Source organism: Necator americanus, chromosome II, assembly GCF_031761385.1.
Source record: "Necator americanus strain Aroian chromosome II, whole genome shotgun sequence".
Classification (NCBI taxonomy): Eukaryota; Metazoa; Nematoda; class Chromadorea; order Rhabditida; family Ancylostomatidae; genus Necator; species Necator americanus.
This window is the reverse complement of record NC_087372.1, coordinates 34,772,669-34,792,694: the sequence shown is the minus strand read 5'-3', so window position 1 is coordinate 34,792,694 and position 20,026 is coordinate 34,772,669. Positions and strand designations below refer to the sequence as shown.

The 20,026-nt window shown below is 38.1% G+C and overlaps 1 protein-coding gene across 2 annotated transcripts in view; it reads left to right on the top strand.

Moving 5' to 3' along the window:
- Nucleotides 1-16,680, top strand: part of RB195_020430 (uncharacterized protein) — a gene marked incomplete at both ends in the record, with an annotated part of 44,003 nt that extends 27,323 nt beyond the window's left edge. Inside the window, 2 exons of one of the 2 annotated variants that reach the window (XM_013441435.2) lie at nt 14,496-14,651; nt 16,661-16,680. In XM_013441435.2, the coding sequence (XP_013296889.2) occupies nt 14,496-14,651; nt 16,661-16,680 (176 nt within the window). Of the gene's footprint in view, nt 1-14,495; nt 14,684-16,660 lie in introns of those variants that run through there. The other variant, XM_064188717.1, reaches the window with a different exon arrangement.
- Between the last annotated feature and the right edge of the window lie 3,346 nt (nt 16,681-20,026).

Here is a 20,026-nt window from a genome sequence, read left to right as displayed (position 1 = left end):
CGCGCTTTACGCTCCGCACACTTTGTAAAAGCCTCTGTAAAAGCCGCTGTTTTCATTTTGTTATTCATTAGAGCCATTGTTGAGTCAGCGAGCGGAACGGGGAAGAGAACGTCAGCGAGCGGAACGGAAGTGAGCCAACGCACAACAAACGCAATTCTCGAGCAGTAACATTAGCCAGTGGAAAACCTGTCCCGAGTTGGAGGTAACCGGCGTCCCTAAGACTGTCTAGCGGAGTAGAGCACACGCTCAAGCGTCCAAGCTCTGCTCATACATCCGGAGATTTGTATTTGCCGGTCTCATAGGCTGGTTAGACCCCGGCCCTTTTATATATGTATAAATTTTCATATGTAGGGGAATTTTGTATATATATGTAAAGTTTATATATATAGAGTGATATGAAGACTGAGTAATAACTCATTGTGTACTGTATGTAGTCGAGTACACAGGAGCCACAAGAGAGTGGTGAAGCAATCCGTATGTATAGTAATATACACACAGGCCAGTGGTACCGCGCTAGTGTCAAAACACAGTGTACGAACCTACACGAGGCCAGAGTAGGGTAAAACACAAGAAAGTACGCTGGTAGCCTTGGGGCCTCCCAAGTTAGTGATCCCGCGAGGCAAGGCGTGAACCACTGATGCAGTACGCAAATCTACTGGCTACCATCTCCTCGTGCTGGTCCACTTTGATCAAGTGCATCTCTTTGTCGTATCCCTAGGACGTTAGGATCCGATACCAATTCCTTATGGGATCCACCTATAAATGAGTTTCCGAAACCAGACCCAGACGACTAATATCCGGAGTGTTTTTCATCCAATTCTTTTTTCTTCTAGGATTCGAAACTTTCTCATCATCAAGCTCATCATCAACGCTTTCTTTTTTCTTTGTTTTATCACTGCTAGGTCGAAATTCCGCAGTTACCACAACTGTTTGGGATAAATAATCGAATCGAGTCTAGCAGTTAATCTCTCATTTTAATTAAATTGAGCTGCTACCTATCATCGCTAAGGAAAATCACTCATTCATTATAACATTGCTGCTGTAACGACCAATCGTAAAGCGTAGAAAAAGTATTGATGGCCGCGCTAGAACTTACTTCATAGATATCGCAGCATTAGGCATACCGAGTGCTCTCAATGGGTCGGTTTTGTTTTGAATTTCGCGGCGCGAATTCTCGTTCGAGGGCTAAGATTCAACGTCAGTCAGGTGCGATTCAGTTTATTCCAATTCGGCGTTTTCTCTTTTTTGAATGTTTTCATTTGAATCATTGGTTGAATTTACTGCTATACTTTATCATATTAGGCATAAATTACTTAAGCATTATATTTCAGACTATATTTGTATTGCCTTAGTTTTCTTCAGAGAGGATATTCAATGATATTCAATGTATCTTCTAAGCAGTTTGTTTTTTTTTAATTTAAAAAAAAATGAAATTTAAAAAAAATTGGGCGACACAAAGATTTTTATTCAATATTGGTAAAGTCATGAACTTTCTAATTCTATTTATTTTGAACGGAATAAAATTAAAATTAATTCTGACTTAACGAACTTTTCCCAAAGAGGTATACCGTTATTCGTTGATGAACTTGTTCTTATTTGCGCAGATATAAAAACGATTTCAGTAGTAAAACAAAATAATTGTAGCTACGATAATAACATGAAACAACCGTGATAATTGTGAATTGATCAAGTTTCTGTCTAAATCACATGAGCGCTCTTTCGTTGCTGATCGTAGATAGAATGAAATTTTGTGAATTATACGACCAACCTTGGTCTCACTAACATCAATTTCCGGACTGTCATCCTAAAATTTCAGGATTTCCTCGCCACTTATGGCTATTTCTGGGCTCTAACGCTTTTTGTGGGATAAATACTTTGTGCCATGGGATAAATATGCTTTAAATTTGATTGGAGCTAATTTTTCAGAAACCGAAGTAGAAAAGAATTATTGGAAAATTGAATACCACATTGGAAATTTCGCTTAACGCAGTCATTTGCCTTTTACCTGGATGCCTGAGCAGTTTTACAAATCTCGAAATATTATCCGGTTTGAATCTACTGTAGTGGCTCTTATAAATATACTGTAGCTCGTTTTGGCATGGGGTGTCATGGAAGAGATTCGCAAAGCTTTGCCTGAGAACTTTTACTCTAATACCGACTGCAATCAAGGTCTTAAAAATTTCAAAGAATATAAATTCATCAATTTTAAAGCCAAAATTAAAATTAAAGTCCTAACAGTTCCCCAAAATAGAACCAATCTTGTCGCCGATGAACAATTAAAATGAGGAAATGCAGTAATCACTGGAATGGTGTCTGGAAAGACAATGAGGAATGGTTACTCTTCAATATACGATATTTTTTGCATTCGTTCAGGGTATCGGTATTCTACCCATTAGTTCCTTTTTAAAAAAAGTATAGGCCTTCACGTGATGGCAGCCAAGATAGATGCACAAATACTTCTCTCACCTCTAACAGCCCCATTTCCTTTAATTTATTACCTCCAACAGTTCAAAATCATCCGCTAGTTCCCACCTCACAGTGTTAAGGAAGAAAAAAATCAGTCGAGATGCTATAGGGAATTATTAATTAATTAGTATTAATTTTGCTGCTTAGGGAATGTTTTAATTAGACTCTATTTATCATGATAAATAATATGGCTGGAGAACCACGATTAATGAGGAAATCCTGTAATTTCTTGACGAAAATCTGATAATTGATATCAATGACGCTACGGTTGCCGGTTGGTGAGCTTTGATAAAGGTTTTCTTTCAATGTTTGTTGTTCACTTTTTTTCAAATTAGAATTTGTTGCATTTGCACTCTACGGAATTTGGAGAAAAACCAGTCTTCGACACTTCCAACATCCAAGGATTCAGCGGAAAATAAGCCTTTTTAAAAATGGGAGAAATAGTTAGTTGAAAAAACAATAAAATTAATAATAAATGGTTTAAAAAACAATGATTGATAATAATCAGAAATTCATTTGAAAATCCCCTGAAGTTTGGAATTCTCTTTTCAAAGCGGCTGATACGTAGACGATTCTAGGCCAATAAAAATCCGTAAATTGGAGATTTTCTCCGCAAAACTCAATTGAAAGCAATTTGTAGGCGGAGCTTGCGTTGGCGAAGCTGATTTATTGGGAACAGTTAAGAGAAATGAAAAAAAGAACGTAATCATTTATCATCACGGTTCAGAAATCAATAAACCTGGGAACAAAACAACACTAAGGTTACTTGGGAAACCTATATGGTTTGATATGTAGATGTAATTGGGACATGTGATATCATTTTTTCTATCAAAAGAAATATTATAGATGTTTTTTTTTCTGAAAGTGTACTTTTAACAATTAATATTGTGGTTGATTATCTAATTAGAATAATGTTCTATGCTGATATTGAAGGTTTTCTGGAAGAAAAAGTCTTGGTGAATTAGTGTCATTGCTCGTATAACGATTTTTCAGAATTCATATTAGTTGAAATTTTTCCTACATCTTAATTCTGTCCTTTTGCTTCTGCAATTGTTTTTTTTTTTTGAAAAAAATTTTATCCAATTCTCTTCTTCTTAAAACTCCGACGTTGGAAACTGTACTCGTGCTTAGATGGAAATTAATATTAAACAAAGTGTACGATATTAGCCCAGGAGAAAGTTTCTGGTAGGAATGCATTGAAAGGATTCTGGATTTCTATAGGGAATTGTCCTTGAATAACAAGAATCAGTGCCTATCAATTACTAATGACTTTATGCCGTTCGTAACTTTGTGGGCTGTAAGACTGTCCAAGATACGGTTCCATGACCCTATCCAGACGCCAATAACTAAGGATACTGCACAGCGCGTAGATTTCATTCGCCTTGTGTGACAATCTGCAAGAACGCGATGGTTCACCGACCTCGCTAGTCGGTGAGACTGGTCAGCTTGTTCTCCTGTTTAGGTTACTTGCACGGTGTTCTTAGAAATATATCGAGGTTTGACAAAGGTTGAAGAGGATTTTGATGGGGTATGCGTAGCATAAAATAACTCAAACCATTCTCAGCCCCTTGATAATGATTAGGTTCTCAACATGGCAGGCAATGAATGAATGAAAAGTTCCATCAGTTTTTTGTTTTTAATTCCTAACGTTTCTTTTCTATTAAATTTCGTCAGCTTCTTTTCCGGAGCCATTTTCCCTCACAGGAAGATATTCGATACCTCTAGTGTTGCGACTCGGGGCTCTGTCTCGTGTTAGAGGGATTCTCTCCGTTGGTAAGTGTACCTGCGCCTACTTTCCATCTACGCTACCCACGTACTTCATGTCTCCGGCCTTGAACCCAGTCTTTCGTGAATGTTCTGCTGCCTCATTATTGCATCATTGCGTATTTGTTGCCTTCTCTACTATTGCACACTACGATATCTTGTAAGAGGTGAGAATTCATACAGAAACTACTCAACAGGGGAAAGTGTATTACGTGGACCATGCCATCTAGCGCCAACCGCGCGCCACCAGGCCATACCGTGACGGCGTGGCTCTCCCTGCTACGTCATGATCCACTTTGTTCATTTTTCTGTTCCCAAGATACTGTACTTTCCCAGCACTTGTTATACACGTGCGCATGACATTCATCAAACCGCGACACCCAACGTAACACCACTGCATGCACACGAAGACGATATTAATACTGAGATACCAAACCAACTGTATTACGAAATCATAAGGAAGAAAAAACAGACAGAGGCTGATAAAGCGACTCATTTATACAGCCCGGGCTCGAGTGGGGAGAGCTTTGCGGGAAAAGTCAGCCTACGCGCCAGCTCGCTGATAGGAGCGCGCGCATTTGGTACCAGGCGCGGTTAAGCAGTGCTCCCGGCCAGCCTTTGATCGAGAAGATTGATGCGAGTCGCGACATCTAGTGCTGTACGTAAAACGTCATAGACCACTTTCTTTCCTCACTGATCAAAATGAAAATTTCAAGAAGATAACGGAGTTCTTTTTTTGTTTCCATTCTGTTCGTCACTCGCATATTGAGAATACATAAAAAAGAAAGTAACGAACCACGGTTTGCTTGAACTTCTGAACAAACTAATCTATTTTATGTTTCGCTGTTTTTTTCTCAAACTAAGGTTTCTTTACATTTTGCTGACATTCTTTCTACAAAAGAAATAATGCTAGTAGCAATTTTCTCGCGTGAAAACAATAAGGAAAACGTAGAGTTTTAATGATAATATGGGCCTTTTTTTGAACAAGAAATATGTTTGAACTTAATGTACGACTTCAAAATTTTTCCTTCCACCTTGTTGAAAATCTAAGCCATCGAATTCCATGTAAGCTCCTGATATGACTGGATTCAAATGTATTTCTAAAGAAGAAATTTACCACAAAAGCTGATGATCACAAAAATCAAAAGAAATGGTGGTGATGTGCTGTAGAAATCAATCAAAACATTGAGCGAACATTTTGAAAAAGTGATTGATGCTGAAATAGTCATATCGAATTTTGAGTCATGGTGACTCACTATTTATTTCAGTTCTCATTACTTTACAATACTCTGCATGAACATTGAAAAACCGACGGTGAGTGACGGTGCTGCACCGTTGGCCACCGTCGCTTGCTCATAAAAGGGAAACTTCAGGAGAACTCATATATCATTAGATTCCTCTCTTTGAGATCTATACAAAAACCGACATATTGTTGAGAAAGGAGCAAAATGACGCCAAGTATGCGCCAAAAAAAACAATAATTGGAACCCAGCATAGCCTAAGGTTATAGTTGAAAAAGTGTTCAGAAACTCAAACTTTCACATTTGGTCAGAACAGCAATAAATTGTTGTAGGCAAGTACTTGAAATTGTTGATTTGTTATTTTTTTGTCATTTGTGAGTCATTTTAATTGTTGTATAAAATAGCGAGGGCGGGTGTAGTGTAGCGGTTAGAGGTTCCGCTTACTGCACAATCGATCGGAGGTTCGAATCCGCCCTAGTGCTCACCAAGCCTTTCATCCCTCCGGGGTCGATAAATTGGTACCAGACTTGTGAACAACACTGACTTGACACATCGGCTGGCCCCCGCAAGTCATTGTATAGGCCAGATACACGTTCGTAAACCTCAAACGATTCTGAATTGAAGTGAACGTGGGGCGCATCCTAAGCGGATTGATTAACGCCAGAAACTTTATCCTTTTATCCTTATAAAATAGCGGTTCGTCTTTGCTTTGAACGTTTGTTGCAAGGAAAGACGTTGTCAAAACAGCCTATAAAATCGCGGTTGAGCACAACTATTCCTGAATATTGCGAGATCTGTATTGGTGATTAACGGAGATGCAAAGTAGAGATTAAATGAAAGGAAAAAGACGAAAAGTGGGATTTTCAAACTTTGCGATACTCTAGTGTCCGAACGGGGTTCGTCTGTCTATAAACAATACAAATCTCGCAAAATTCAGGAATATTTGTGCTCAACATTTTTCATTTTATAGGCTGTTTTGACAAATTCTCTACTTGCAACAAACGTTCAAAGCAAAGACGAACCGCTATTTTATACAACAATTAAAATGACTAAAAATGACGCACAAATGACAAAAAAAATAACAAATCAACAATTTCAATTTGCCCACAACAATTTATTGCTGTTCTGACCAAATGTGGAAGTTTGAGTCTCTGACCACTTTTTCAACTATAACCTTAGGTTATGTTAGGTTCCAATTATTGCTTTTTGGAGCATATTTGGCGTCGTTTTTTTGTATAGATCTCAAAGAGAGGAATCTAATGATATATGAGTTGTCCTGAAATTTCCATTTTATGAGCAGTTATGAGCAAGCGACGGTGGCAGACGGTTCCGCACCGTCACTCACCGTCGGTTTTCCAATGTTCATGCAGAGTATTGTACATTCACAGTTGTTATTTTTTGCAAACTGTTATTTCTCTCTTCTTTAAGGTTATAGGTCTGTAAACCATTTTTTCCAATGAATTCTTTTCACTTAAAAATAAATGTTTTCATAGAGAATGGTACCATTCAAAAAATGTCTGTTAGCTTTAACGTTTAGCTGAATGCTGATGTAGGAAAGCGACAGGTTTCGGTGTTCTATCATCTGTGGTAAGTAGTGTCGTTGGAAAAACACCTGACATTGTGGCGAAGGTGGTGGAGGGAAGAAAGGAGCGGGAATTAAGCCACCCCTCTCCCCTTCCTCCTACATTCATCCATACGTGGAACAATCCCAGCATCGTCAATTTGTACTGTACTCTTTCACAATCGAACAACAAACCTCGGGTGGAATCATATGGAAAAACCGCTGATTGATCTCAAAGACGAGAACAGTAGTCTCATGGCGACTCTCGTATGCACTTCCTTCAATTTTTGCACGTGTACATACGTATAGAGTCAACCATAGAGTCCGAATTTTGCATTGTACTCAGGTAATCATAAAGGATGAAGTCACTGGCGTATCAATTCACTTAGGAGGAGCAACGCGTTTCTACTGCAATTCGTAGTCATTGGGGTTTTTGGAATGCGTGTTGGTCCATACAGTGACATGCGGGGCCAGCGTTTTTATCCTCCCAGACAGATATGGTACCAACTCATCGACCCCGGAGGGTTTTGAACTTGGTTTGCACTACGGCCGTTTTGAACCATCGACCGTGCTGCTGTAGTAGACCTCCGAGCTTTAGAAGGCAGGTGTAGCGCAGCCGGTAAGAGGTTCCGCTGTCTGCACGATCAATCAGAGGTTCGAACCTGCCCTGGCTCAATCGAGCCTCTCATCCCTCCAGGTTCGATAAATTGGTAACAGTCTTGTCTGGGAGGATAAAAACAACCACTGACCTGACACATCGGCTAGCCACCGCAAGTCATTATATAGGCCAGTTACACGTTCAACCTCAAACGATTCTCAATTAAAGTTAACGTGGGGGCGCACCCCAAGGGGATTGATTAACGCTAGAAACTTTATCCTTTCTTTTTAGGATTCAGAGCATAGCTCTAAACTTGCCCACACAGTGTAAAATTCATGAAGCCTGTCGTCTTCCTTGTCTGCTCCAAGGAGGAGCGGCGAGCATCGATGGGCAGGACCCGGAGCCGACTGCCCGTATCAGGAAGGGCTTGCGCTCATAACACCACTACACGGAAACAACATATATACGATAACAGATGATGATGGTATTGATCGGGACCTATCAAAATGGCTGTGCGATATGTGGTTCTCGGCTTCAGGATGGATAGCGATATGCAGTTCGGATCCCATGGCAGCCAGCTATGGTATTGCGGTTGTAGATGGTCAGTCGTGAGCCACTGACTACGACGATTTACGAGAATGCGCACCACAAAAGGGAAGAAAAGAGACTGGATTCCGAGTGTTGGGACCCACCACTTATATACCGTGTACTGGCGTGAGAAAGTTAACGCAATACTTTGCCACTGGCAAAGTCTCCCATGCGACGCATGAGAAAATGGTGCCGGCTGGCTGGGAAAGTCGTAAATAAATAAATATCAAATGCGCTTCACCTTTAGAATAGAAATAATAAATAATGATAATAAATAGAATAGAATTTTCTTGAGACTGAAATTTTCTACATTTCTTCTCTATAGAATTTTGTTTCTCTAAGTTTCTTACGTCTCTTCGAAGGCCACAATTTTTTTCTCTCCCTCTTACCTCTCACCAGAAGTGTTCAACTCAGCTGTGGTAAGCATGTTAACCTTCGCCCGCCTGGAGTACGTGACTTCTGAATCAACGACATATGTCACACTTTTGCCGCCTCAGCCGGCCACCAAGCACTATTCATGAAAGCACCGCCGGTGGTGGCTGTGCTTGTGTTTTGTGCAGTGAAATCATCTACTCAATCCTCATCCGCTGCTAGTTGCCATGCTATGCTATTGACGACTAATCCGCCTTTAATTTCATCAAAAAGTACGTTCACAATCGATATCTATTAATTCTAAACCTTCATTTTTAATGTTAAAATCGCTGTAACGTTTTTTTCATGTTCCCTCTCGAGAATTTTCTTTTACGGATATTATCACAACTTTTTGCCTTTGAATGGTTTTTTTATACTGACCTACATATAATAGAGTCCAAGCCCTTTTTTACTTGAGAAAATTAAAGTATCAATAAACAAAGAAATAGTGCTCTATTTTCCACGCATACTTTCTGTTTAATTATTTTCTATTTTCATTTTATTTTTTTTAGCTTTTTTTTCGTATGTCATAAGGCAATTTTGATTTTTTTGGTGAATTCCACTTGATTCTATGATTTTTTATTCCTCTAGGAGAAACTACTACGAACTTCTTCTACTGCTGGATTTTTTTTCCAGAAAAGAAAATAATAAGTCGTTCGCTGGTGCTCTTTCTGTTTTTGTATTTTCAAAAGAATATCTTTATTTTTTTCTCATTCTCTTTGTTGTTTTCAAAGTTACTCAGTCCATTACAGTAATGCAATACATGGATTTGTTCCCACTTTGTTCCTCACCATGTGATGAAATAATCAATACTCGTTGTTTCTGGATTTTTTTTTAAAATGATTTTTATGCGCTTCTTGAAAATAAGATAGCAGACTAAATTTTTACAAAAACTCTATATCCTGGATGCAAAAAAGAATGACTGCATAGCTAATATGATCAAAAATTATCTCATTTGGTAGGTAATTATATATTCGGTAATAAACAATGACATGAATAATTTTTAAAAAAAGTTAGTATGATTGCAATTTTATTATCATTATTATTATTGTATGTCCTTGCCCTTTTATGTGGACATATTTATGAGTTTCATTTCTTTTTGTAGTCGACTTCTTTTCACTGTAGCCTCTTAGATCATCTCGTTGCAGTTGGATTTGAATTGAACCTTTTTTTTAATGAAATGGTGGAATTTACACACGATTAGGACTAAAAATAGGTAATACCGGAAGAAATTTCTTTCTCTTTAATAAATGGATGCACCTATCAGTGTAAGAATACACGCACGTGTTGAAAATTGGCTTTATTTTTCTTTAAAATGGATTTCTACGGCAGATGTGAAACGTTTTTCGCATTTTCGTGCACTTCACACCATTTTAAACATTCGTATATACACAACTTCAAACTTCTTGTTAAAAAAAACTAGTTTTTTTTAGTTAAACTAAAGGAATGACATTGTGCGAAAAAAAGATATTTTTATTTTACATATTAATATCCTTTTATTTTTATATAACATCTTGCCAATACTCTTATTATATTATATTTAACCCTTTTGATTAATAACATTTTTATTTATTATTATCCGATTTTCCCGAAAACAACATGAATCATCCTTCTCAATGTAATTTGTTTGGTTTCTTCATTACAGTTTCAACCGTAACCATCGAACATAAATTTGCAATCCTTTTCTTTTTGTGATCTAACAGGCGTGTAGTAGGCATGGAGCTAATGAACATAAGGCTAGAAATTACTAAATTATGTGCCTTGAAAAAATAAAAATAAAACACTGGAATGATAAATAGTATGATAGAATTATGAATAAAATAAGAAATGAAAATAAATGAAATAACAGATAACTAAATAAAAATAATATTGAAATATATTTATTTGTCCGTTAAAAAACATTAGGTATCTCATTACTTTGTGTACATGGTACGATGCACTGTACTTATCTCCGTCTGATCTACTGACCTCTTGAGAGCAGCTGAACAACAGCTGCGGTTAGGAAAAAGACACGTTAAATTTCTGACGCAAATCCGCAAACATCTTCTTGCTTTTTATGAAAGAGTGCGAAGAATCACGGGGTTAATTCGCTCTCACTGGGAATATTTTTCCAAAAATAAACCCTCCGCCAACACGGCAACATTTGAGCATGAGCTGTGCTGGAAGGACGCCCAGTTGATTAGCAAGTTTCGTATAAGTCATTTACAAAAGAAAACGATTGGCTTTCGATCCAGAGCAGAATCAGTCCCTAAAAAGTCAGATTAATGCATTTGAAAGTACACATAACCCACAACATTGTTTCAGGATTGAGTTCTTCACGCTTACGTATACGTCCAACTCTTTTACTTTTGTGAAAAGTAGTGCTTTTTCTGAATGTAATGCGTCACTGTCGTGGCACCTGCGGGTATCTTCAACCGGACCTCCGCATTGCGACTCCTCGGATTCGGAGGGGTTTGCTGAGCCGAATGATACCTCCTTTGGAAATGACGTGGGGTGGATGAGAGAGCGGGAAGGGGAGAAGAGATCCTGGCTCGTCTTCCCTTTCCACCTGTCTTGGAGTTTCCAGACCACCCTCTATTCCTCATACTTTTTCTCTCGGCACCGCTGTATACATCTGTGGGCCCTATATAATATGTAGGCGACACAAAAAATCAGATGACACGCTTTATTTTCACTACAATTGTTGCATACATATAAAAACTTAAAATTACATTTAGTGCTTGAACAGCATTTAAACACTGCGTTACAAAAATTGCAACCACCGCATAATGTAGACAGCGAATTGTGACACAATCCGTGACTAAGTGCTATCCAATGGTAGAAAAGACGCCTTAACTTGACCTATTCACGTCTTTTTTATCATGGTTAAAAAATGGTTCCGGCTGTAGGTCATCAATATGGGTTAGACGACATTGGGGAACACACCAGGCATGGAACAGCAAACCCAGTTGTTTTCTTCTAGGCAATTTCGAAAGAAAAGAAACGAAAGGAAAAGATCCAAGAAAACGTGAGAAATTCTATAGGTGGGATGACAAAATGAGTGTAGAGAGCTTCACAGTATATGCACGCACAACCGTATACTGGAACGTTTCTCTTACATATACCGGGAAGTTCAGCAAGAAAAGCTCGCATCGACATGCTTGAAGTTACGACATTCCCTTTCGGAACAACACTGCACTAAAATCAAACATCACAGAGGTCTTGTCGTGCCCTGGTCCGCTCCAAGGAAGAGCGTCAGGCATTGGTGGGTAGGAACCCGGGTCCGACTGCCCGAATCCGGAGGAGATCGTGCTGAGCTAGACGCCACAACGCCGCCTAGCCTCTCTGGATCCAATCTCCCTGCCCCGATTCCCCCTTTAAGGTCCTTGGAGCTGCGTATCTCATACTACGCCCCAACCCTGATGGTGTGCGGATTGAGTGGTACTATGTGGTACATGCGGTTGACGAATGTAGTTTAGCCCTATAATACCAATACACGGCAACAACAATACAAACACGACATAGCATATGGATGATGGTATCGATCGGGGCATGTCAGATGGTTATGTGGCGAGTGATTCTCAGCTTCAAGATCGATCGTATTATGCGATTCAGAACCCGTGGCAGTCAGCCTTAGTATTGTGTTAGTAGATGGTAAGTGGTGAAGGATCGAATACGACGACATACGAAAACGCGTACCACAAAAGGGAAGAAAAGAAACTGAAATCCGAATGCTCAGAGCCATCCTTTATATACTGCATCTGGTGCCAGAAAGCTACCGTAATGCTTTGCCATCGGCAGTGTTTCCTGCGCCCCGCATGAGAAAATGTGGCAGGATGGCTAGGAAACTCGTGCCGGGCACAACAGGTCTCAACATTTCCAAGATATACATCTGCAAGCGTACCCATTAAATGCAATATTTATGAAGTATAATTGTAATATTATATTATTGTTACAGTATTATTCTATTATTGATGGCAATATCAGAATAAAATATGCGGGAATTTTTTGCTTCCTTAGCATTAACTGGTTGCCTTTTTTTTTGTTCAACAAAATACACTCAATCATTTTAATAAGGACTACGAGTCGGAGACACATAAAACTGGCCTCTTCTCCACTTCATTTAATTGCAACAAGAACAAGCAGCGTGTCGTTTTGAATTTTCCATAGTTCGTTAACCCATTTACTGTTGATTACGATGGACTACTTCAATGTGAGGGTTTTCGGCCTCTCGTATGAAGCACTTGAAAAATTGTAAAACTTTCCGTGGGCATAGCCACGGGAACTTTGTTTTCAGAAGACACAACATTGCCGCAAACGAGTTGCTGACCACCGATTTTGAAAGGTTACAAAGAGTTTCAAACCTTAAAGGAAGCGTATCATGAAACTTTTGATGTTTCGATCTCTCGTGGGCGTACAGAGTTTATGTGTTAGATTATGAATGTAAGTGTCACCGCGCTCAATTTCGCTGATCCTCTTGAAAAACGGCGTGGAAAACGGTTTACGAGCTAATTTAGAATCCGCCACCCTACTACATGCATCGGCCCCCTCGGCAGCTTGTTCATTGGTTTTACTCGAATGGGTTGCTGAAGAAATCTCATTGATCTTTTGAACGCTCGCATAAGGAAACAGCGCGTTCGAAGGGTGGCGCACATTTATGAGTGTCTTCTAGGAACTGACGTCGTTTCTCACGTTCATACTCACTTATTACATCCATAATATCATATTATTTTATGTACATAAGAGCCGAATAATAAAAATTTGATGATAATTCTTCTTCTGGTTTTTCTCGTGAACAAATGTTGTACCTTGGTGATCGTATGCAGAAATTTTACTCAACTATTAGCTCAAGTCGAGTAAAGCTATACCATTTACTTCCAGGATTTACTGTTTTGCGATGCGATTCTCCCCATTCTTCCACTCATTTCTTGCACAACTTAAAGGCAACGCACCATGAATCTGAAGTGTTGTGGATATTTTCTTATAGAAAGCTTGCATGCGGAGTCGTAGATTGCGCAAAACCCCGAGGTTCCGCTCATCTCTCTGTGATCGCTGTAAGAAACGGCGTAATGGTCGCTTTAATTCCTGCGAGATGCGTTAGAACGCTAGTTAGTCTCTTTGTTCACATTCCTTCCTCTCAGCAGTCTATTCATTAATTTTACTTGAATAGCCTAGTGAGGAGACCTCATTGATTCTCGAAGGCTCGCTCGTTGACGCGGCGCGTGCACATGGGTGGCGCGTTGCAGTGCAAGCCGTCGTGAAAAGCGGCGGCTTCCGAGCACTTTTTTTTACAGCGACTGAAGAACTCAGCGGAACCACTTGGTTTTCCGCAATCCACGACCCTGTATGGATGTTTTCCACGGGAAATCCGTACCACGTCAGATTCGTGGTATGCTCCCTTTAATCCTTACTCTACTAGTCAATCAACTAGTACTCTGAAATGCAGCAAACCAGACAGACAGTTGAGACGATCGTAAACGCAGAAAAACTACTCATACCGTACCTTGGCGCACTGTAAACCAAAAACTAGGTAATCAACCACAAATAACAGCCATTCATACGGTTTCATATGGCATCGTCGTGTTCTGGAAGGTGATCATCAAACCATGTACACTTGGGTCTTCTTGAAAACAAAGAACTCATCAAGCTACAATGTGTTTGGGCTAAGAGTTTGATATTCTATGATCTCATGCTTGGAAACTGTTGGTGAAAATATGCAGAGTATCAGATCGTTGTTACTCGTGAAACTTTTTATTTGAAATTTAAAAAATAATAAAAGCTCGCAAAAAATTTATCCGAGTGTTATGAATCTGAAACTCTTCGATTCCTTTCCAGAAACAGTAACCAAGTTCACAATTTCGAATATCAATTATTTGATACGTTTAAGGTTTGGGTGATCGCCTGGATGCGTTCAATGGGCAACAAACGTATCTGCGAGTTCCTGGTCATTCTGGAAGGACTTCACCGAGTGTCGCTTCGAATTTATCTGAACCAGAATCGTGTATTGACGATACTCGTTACGACGATGACGATGTTGGTATGGGTGAGTATTTATTCGATTTTTTAGTCTATTAATTGTATTGATTTTCTGATGTTGATCATTGGCTCTGGATCCGCGAAGGATGTAAGAGAGCGCGTCAGGAGAGAACCTAATTTTTCGTCGTGTACTAAACAGGAACAAATACATTAATAGAAAGGAAGCACAAACAAACCAAGCGAGGAAATGATCAAAAACAGGCGGTGTGCTCAAGCACGGAAGGATTTCTCCACAAGGATCCATGAATCATTTTTAATCGCGCCAACATTTCGGATCCGATGGTCCTGTCGTGGAGAGCTAAAGAACCATACAGTGAATGGGTCGAAGAAGGAAACGTAGCCAGCCAATCCGACCTTTTTGCTGCCATCACAAGGAAAACTTACCGGATCTACTCGGTTCATTCTAATCACGCTCGGAAATTCAGCTTATTTTCCAGAATCTAGATATTTTTTTTACGTTGACGGAAGGTGCTGGATCGGAAATTGCATGATCGATTAATTTTCCTTCGCTCGGCATTCGATTCGATTCTTTTTGCATAGATTTCACCTCATTTTTATCCGTGGATGCTGATATTAATCCGCCGATTACTGTACATTTTCATTTTCCTCAGAACTTCACTAAGAAAAAGGAGTAACTCAATTTCCTTACTTCTTTCTCTTTTTTTCCTTTTCTTTCTTTCTCTCTCTCTTTCACTTCACCTCATCCTCACAAAATTATTGAATTCGTGTTTTGTTGAACTTCTTCTTTGAGTTATTGCTGCTCATTAACCTCGAGAATAATTTCGTGGTTTGAGTGGGAGTCAAATTCTACTCACATTTTGTTCTCGAAATCAGTAATTTCGTCGAATTGTTTTTTATTTCTTGTGTTTCTTCATATAGCTGGTCCCTATTTGATCCACTAATTTTTAACCTGACCTTATTTTCCAAAATCTTTTTCCTAGATCCTTTTTTCTGGACAGGAGTACTGTATATCAATGCGTGGGAACTCTTGTATGTAGATAGGGAATTATGTTCGATTCCCAAGAAAGATTCACTAAGTGCTACCCACCGCTACCTATGCGATATGTGAAAAGTATTGTAGATAATAATAATAATAATAATAATAATAATGACAATAATAATAATAATAGTAATAATAATAGATCAGTAGAATAGATTGGTATATCTCCTCCACCTTCTGTTTCCTCACACGGCCGGGTACATCTTTTGAATCTCAGGAGGAAGCATCTCACAAAATCTTAGGAGGAAACAGGAAACAAAACAATCGAACAACATTCGCTGAATGATTCGAGAGAATATTTTTTTCCTCTTCTTCAGAAAGAAAATAAAGGCATCGGAAAGTTTCACGGCACAACACACACACGAACTCATCTCTGACACACACACACACACATACACACACACATACACGCCACACACCATACGACACACACGCCACATACACCACACACCCAGACGCATCCAGATATGCATCCGCATCGTGTATATCATCGAAGACGTGACGACGACGACGCCCATTATCAAATTACCTCAGGCGCGCGAGCGACACTGCTCGGATTCAGTCAGACACACACACACACACACGCACACACACGCACATTGCCACACTCACTGATTGCTGTGAAGCCACGCCTTCAATCCACCCTCAACCTCATTCCTCCTCCTCTCCTCCACCAATGTATCCATAAAGTATAAGCAAAAAATAAGCTCATAGCTGGACCAAATGAGAACATTTTTGGATCTTTTTGTTCGTTGCAGTACAGCCATTTCATTGTTTGCGGAGATTTTTCCCCGAGATCGTTAACGAAGTCAATTTTTTCTCACTGAAAGCTGTTAGATCAACAGTCATGAGATTTTTGATTTGGAACACATCTGGACGCTATTAGCACATGTTCAACTTTTTCGGATATGGGAGTATGTTCCACAGCAAAGAATCCTCGGAAGCGCTTAGCTAATTGGCTGTAGGGTCGGTTCGGTCCTTTTCTTTGATTCGATTCAAATTTTTCTTGGTTTTAGGTGTAGCGATAGGAAGATAATTTCGTTTTTTATGTATCAATATTTGATCAGAAGATCAACTAATTATTACTGATCGAATATTGTATATGTCAATATTCGATCAATAATAATCAGTTGATCTTCTGCGCTGAAGTTGTGGAGAAAAAAAAACAATTCAAATGTGATAAAAGTTTTTGAAAAAAAGCAGAAAAAAATAAATCATACAAATATAATATAATGAAATTTTTAACTGCGTTAATAGGTGAAGGTTCTACTTTTTACCTTTATTTTTGCCGATCAATTTGATTTTTTTAATGTCCTCTCAAGAAATTTGTATTCTAAATCCAGAAGAACTGCATATTTCAAGTCACGTGTGTAATTCGAGTTTGGAAACATCTAGTAAAAACCACAGAAAACTTTTTTTGTGTAATTTGTTTTGTGCATTGTCTGTACATACATGATGTCAGAAGTGATTTTTTATTTTTGACGGAATTATTTTAATTTAGCGGAGAAAATAACGAAATTATTTCCTCGGTGCTCCTATCATGTTCCGACGTATCTGCTTCTGCTTCATTGAAAAGTAGATGGAAATCTCCGAATCACAACAAATTCTCTTTCCTTTCTCGATTTTCCGAAGAATGAAAAAAATTTATATTTAAATCAAAAATAAGGTCGAACGTCAAAAAGTGTTCAAAGATGATGATGTACCCCAAAGTCTTTGATTTTTGTATCGAAAATTTTCGAAATTTGAAAAAAAAATCTGTCAATAAATCGGGGAAATGTTGCACCTCATATACGAACATTTTCTAAAAGCAAATCTGCAAGCCGTTGAATTCCTGATTTTTCTATCCAGTGTTCAATTTTCTATTCAATTTTCTCGTCAATTTGATCCAGAAGTCTATCAGAGTATCCTGATTTTTCTCGAATAGTCACTAACTCGAACTACACATTTTCTTCGGTTTTTTTTTTCAAAATTTGATTTCTATTATAAAAGTAAGGCTTTGCCCAAGATTTTGCAGGCTTTTTATTATTTATTTCTTAAGTTTTACTTTCTATTCTCATTAATTTTTCATTCTTTTTAATTTTTTTCTACGTTTTATTTCAGTTCGTTTTTTGTTTTGTATAATATGATTAGTAGCCGTTTTATTTATGAACTAATTCCTCTATTCTTAATATTTTTATTTTACAGTGTAGGTGTTATTGGATTGCAATTAAGCGCCTGCCAATCGTTCTTCCTCCCCCTAAAATATACAGGAATTACTTTTAATCTCAAATTTGACTCATTCCTTAAATGTCAGCCTTCGATTCGAGTGAATGTCAACGTCAATTAAAGCGGGCGGAATAACAACAATTTCCTACTTTTTTCAACTTCCGGAGACAAAATCCAATGAAAAGAAAATCCTGTTTGCTTTCGCAACCCATTCTGCAATTTATTGCTTAGCGGATAATCTGAGCCAGGTGTGCAGTTGAATATTTTCTCACGAAGAAATCCAGAATCTGAGTGGAGTGAGTTAAATTGGCAGGTGTTGCGATATTTAAAATTTGTTGTCGTTTTCACATTTTTTCCCCCTCGAAGTTTTGCGTATTTCATTGATATCACATGAACAAGAAGTCAGAGGAAAAAAAAAGAGGAGGACGGTTCAGAATGCGAAAAAAAAAACTGACCTCTTTCCAACGTTAGTCAGTGGTCCTGTATCTACGGATTCTTTTCTCCCGGAAACATTCCAGAACTATTCGTGCTAGCACCTTGTTTCTCCTCTTCGGTGCGTTGTCAGATTACTGACAACCATGAAAATGTGTGAAAAATGTAGCATTTTGAGCAAAATTGCCTACTTTTTTCTATTCTGAACTGTTCAAATATTCATAGGTTTTTTGCTAAAAGGGCATCCCCTCAGGCATTTTGCAGCATTTTGTAGTGTTCAATGAGAGAGGCCAACGATTCCCGTACAATGTTGTTTTGTTTCCCAATGTCGCCAGCAAATCCTTGAACGTTCCCTGTTTAAATCATAGGCAGAAAACAAGAAAAAATCAAAAAAAAAAATCAAAAAAGCATGGAAATTATCAACGTAATTGTGGCTTTGTTGAAAAAGTGCGATAAAATGTGATACCAGATAATTTAGTTGTTTATTTATTTATTATTTACTATGTCTTATTTATTGGTTTTTCTTTCACTCATTTAATCGACTTTTATCTTTGGAAATCCATGATTTATGTGAACGAGAACTCTGACATAATTAACTCCTCTAGTAATTTTTTTTTGGATTTTTCTCCTTTAAGTCTTTAAATTCTTTAATTATAACGGATTATAGCCGCCTTTTTAATTATTTTTTTGCTGGAAATTTTTGGGATTTTGAAATGAAAAATTTTGAAGATAGGAAACATATTCCGCTTCCACTGCTTTTTTCTGGAAATATCAATCAATCATAGATCTCTTCATCGATGAAACATGCCACACAACTTTGCTCCTCATAACAACTGTTTTCGAGTTTTGCTGTGACAAGACTTGATGACTTGGAGGGATTTTCAGTAAACATGAAGGGAAATTCGAAAAAATCTTGAGAATGAAATCGTTCGAGAAGCTCAAACCATACAATTTCATCCGTCTGTTTAGTGGAGGGAATGAAAGTGTCGAGGGAATTAGCCATTATTTGTGGAATTTTGAATTATCTGGAATCTGGAGAAGTATTATTAAATCTCTCAGAATATCTATTTAACTAATTTAACCATATTCAATGCAGGTTTTTCCTTATCCACGAATTTCATAAAATTTCCGAAGCTAAATAGCAGCTTTTATCGCTATTCTTTCCTCCTAATCTATTCTAATTGGATGGTATCCTCGGTGTTGCTAACGGCTATTTTAAGACACCAGGAAACGTTTGGAAAGAAACAATGTTTGATTTAGAATATTCTCAAATGTCAATTTGACAAAAAAAAACATCCATTGCAGAAAATAATCTCATTTCTATAATGAATCGATGCAAAATCTCGTCATCAATCACTTCTCATGATTCGAATCTCATGCAATTTCTGCATCGTTGCGTGCTATACATTTAACATGAATGCAACGAATAAATGTCCTCATTTCTAGAAATCTCTTCCAGAGAAATGTGCTGGATCAGAAAAAAATCTATACACATTTCTTTAGTTCCCTTTTCAGCCATATTTCATCTAGTTCTAGGAATTCTTCGTTGTTTATCTCCATTACTAAAATGAGTCCTTTTTTTTTCGGAGCTATCCTCCATATTTCAATATTTTCTCAGAGCGCAGACGACTCTAAGAACTTTTATATCACTTGATCCAAAAGTAAATATCTATAGTGGTCTAATTTTTTATATTTTACTTTACTTTATCTCATTTTATTTCACTTTATCATGTGTGCACTGTGTT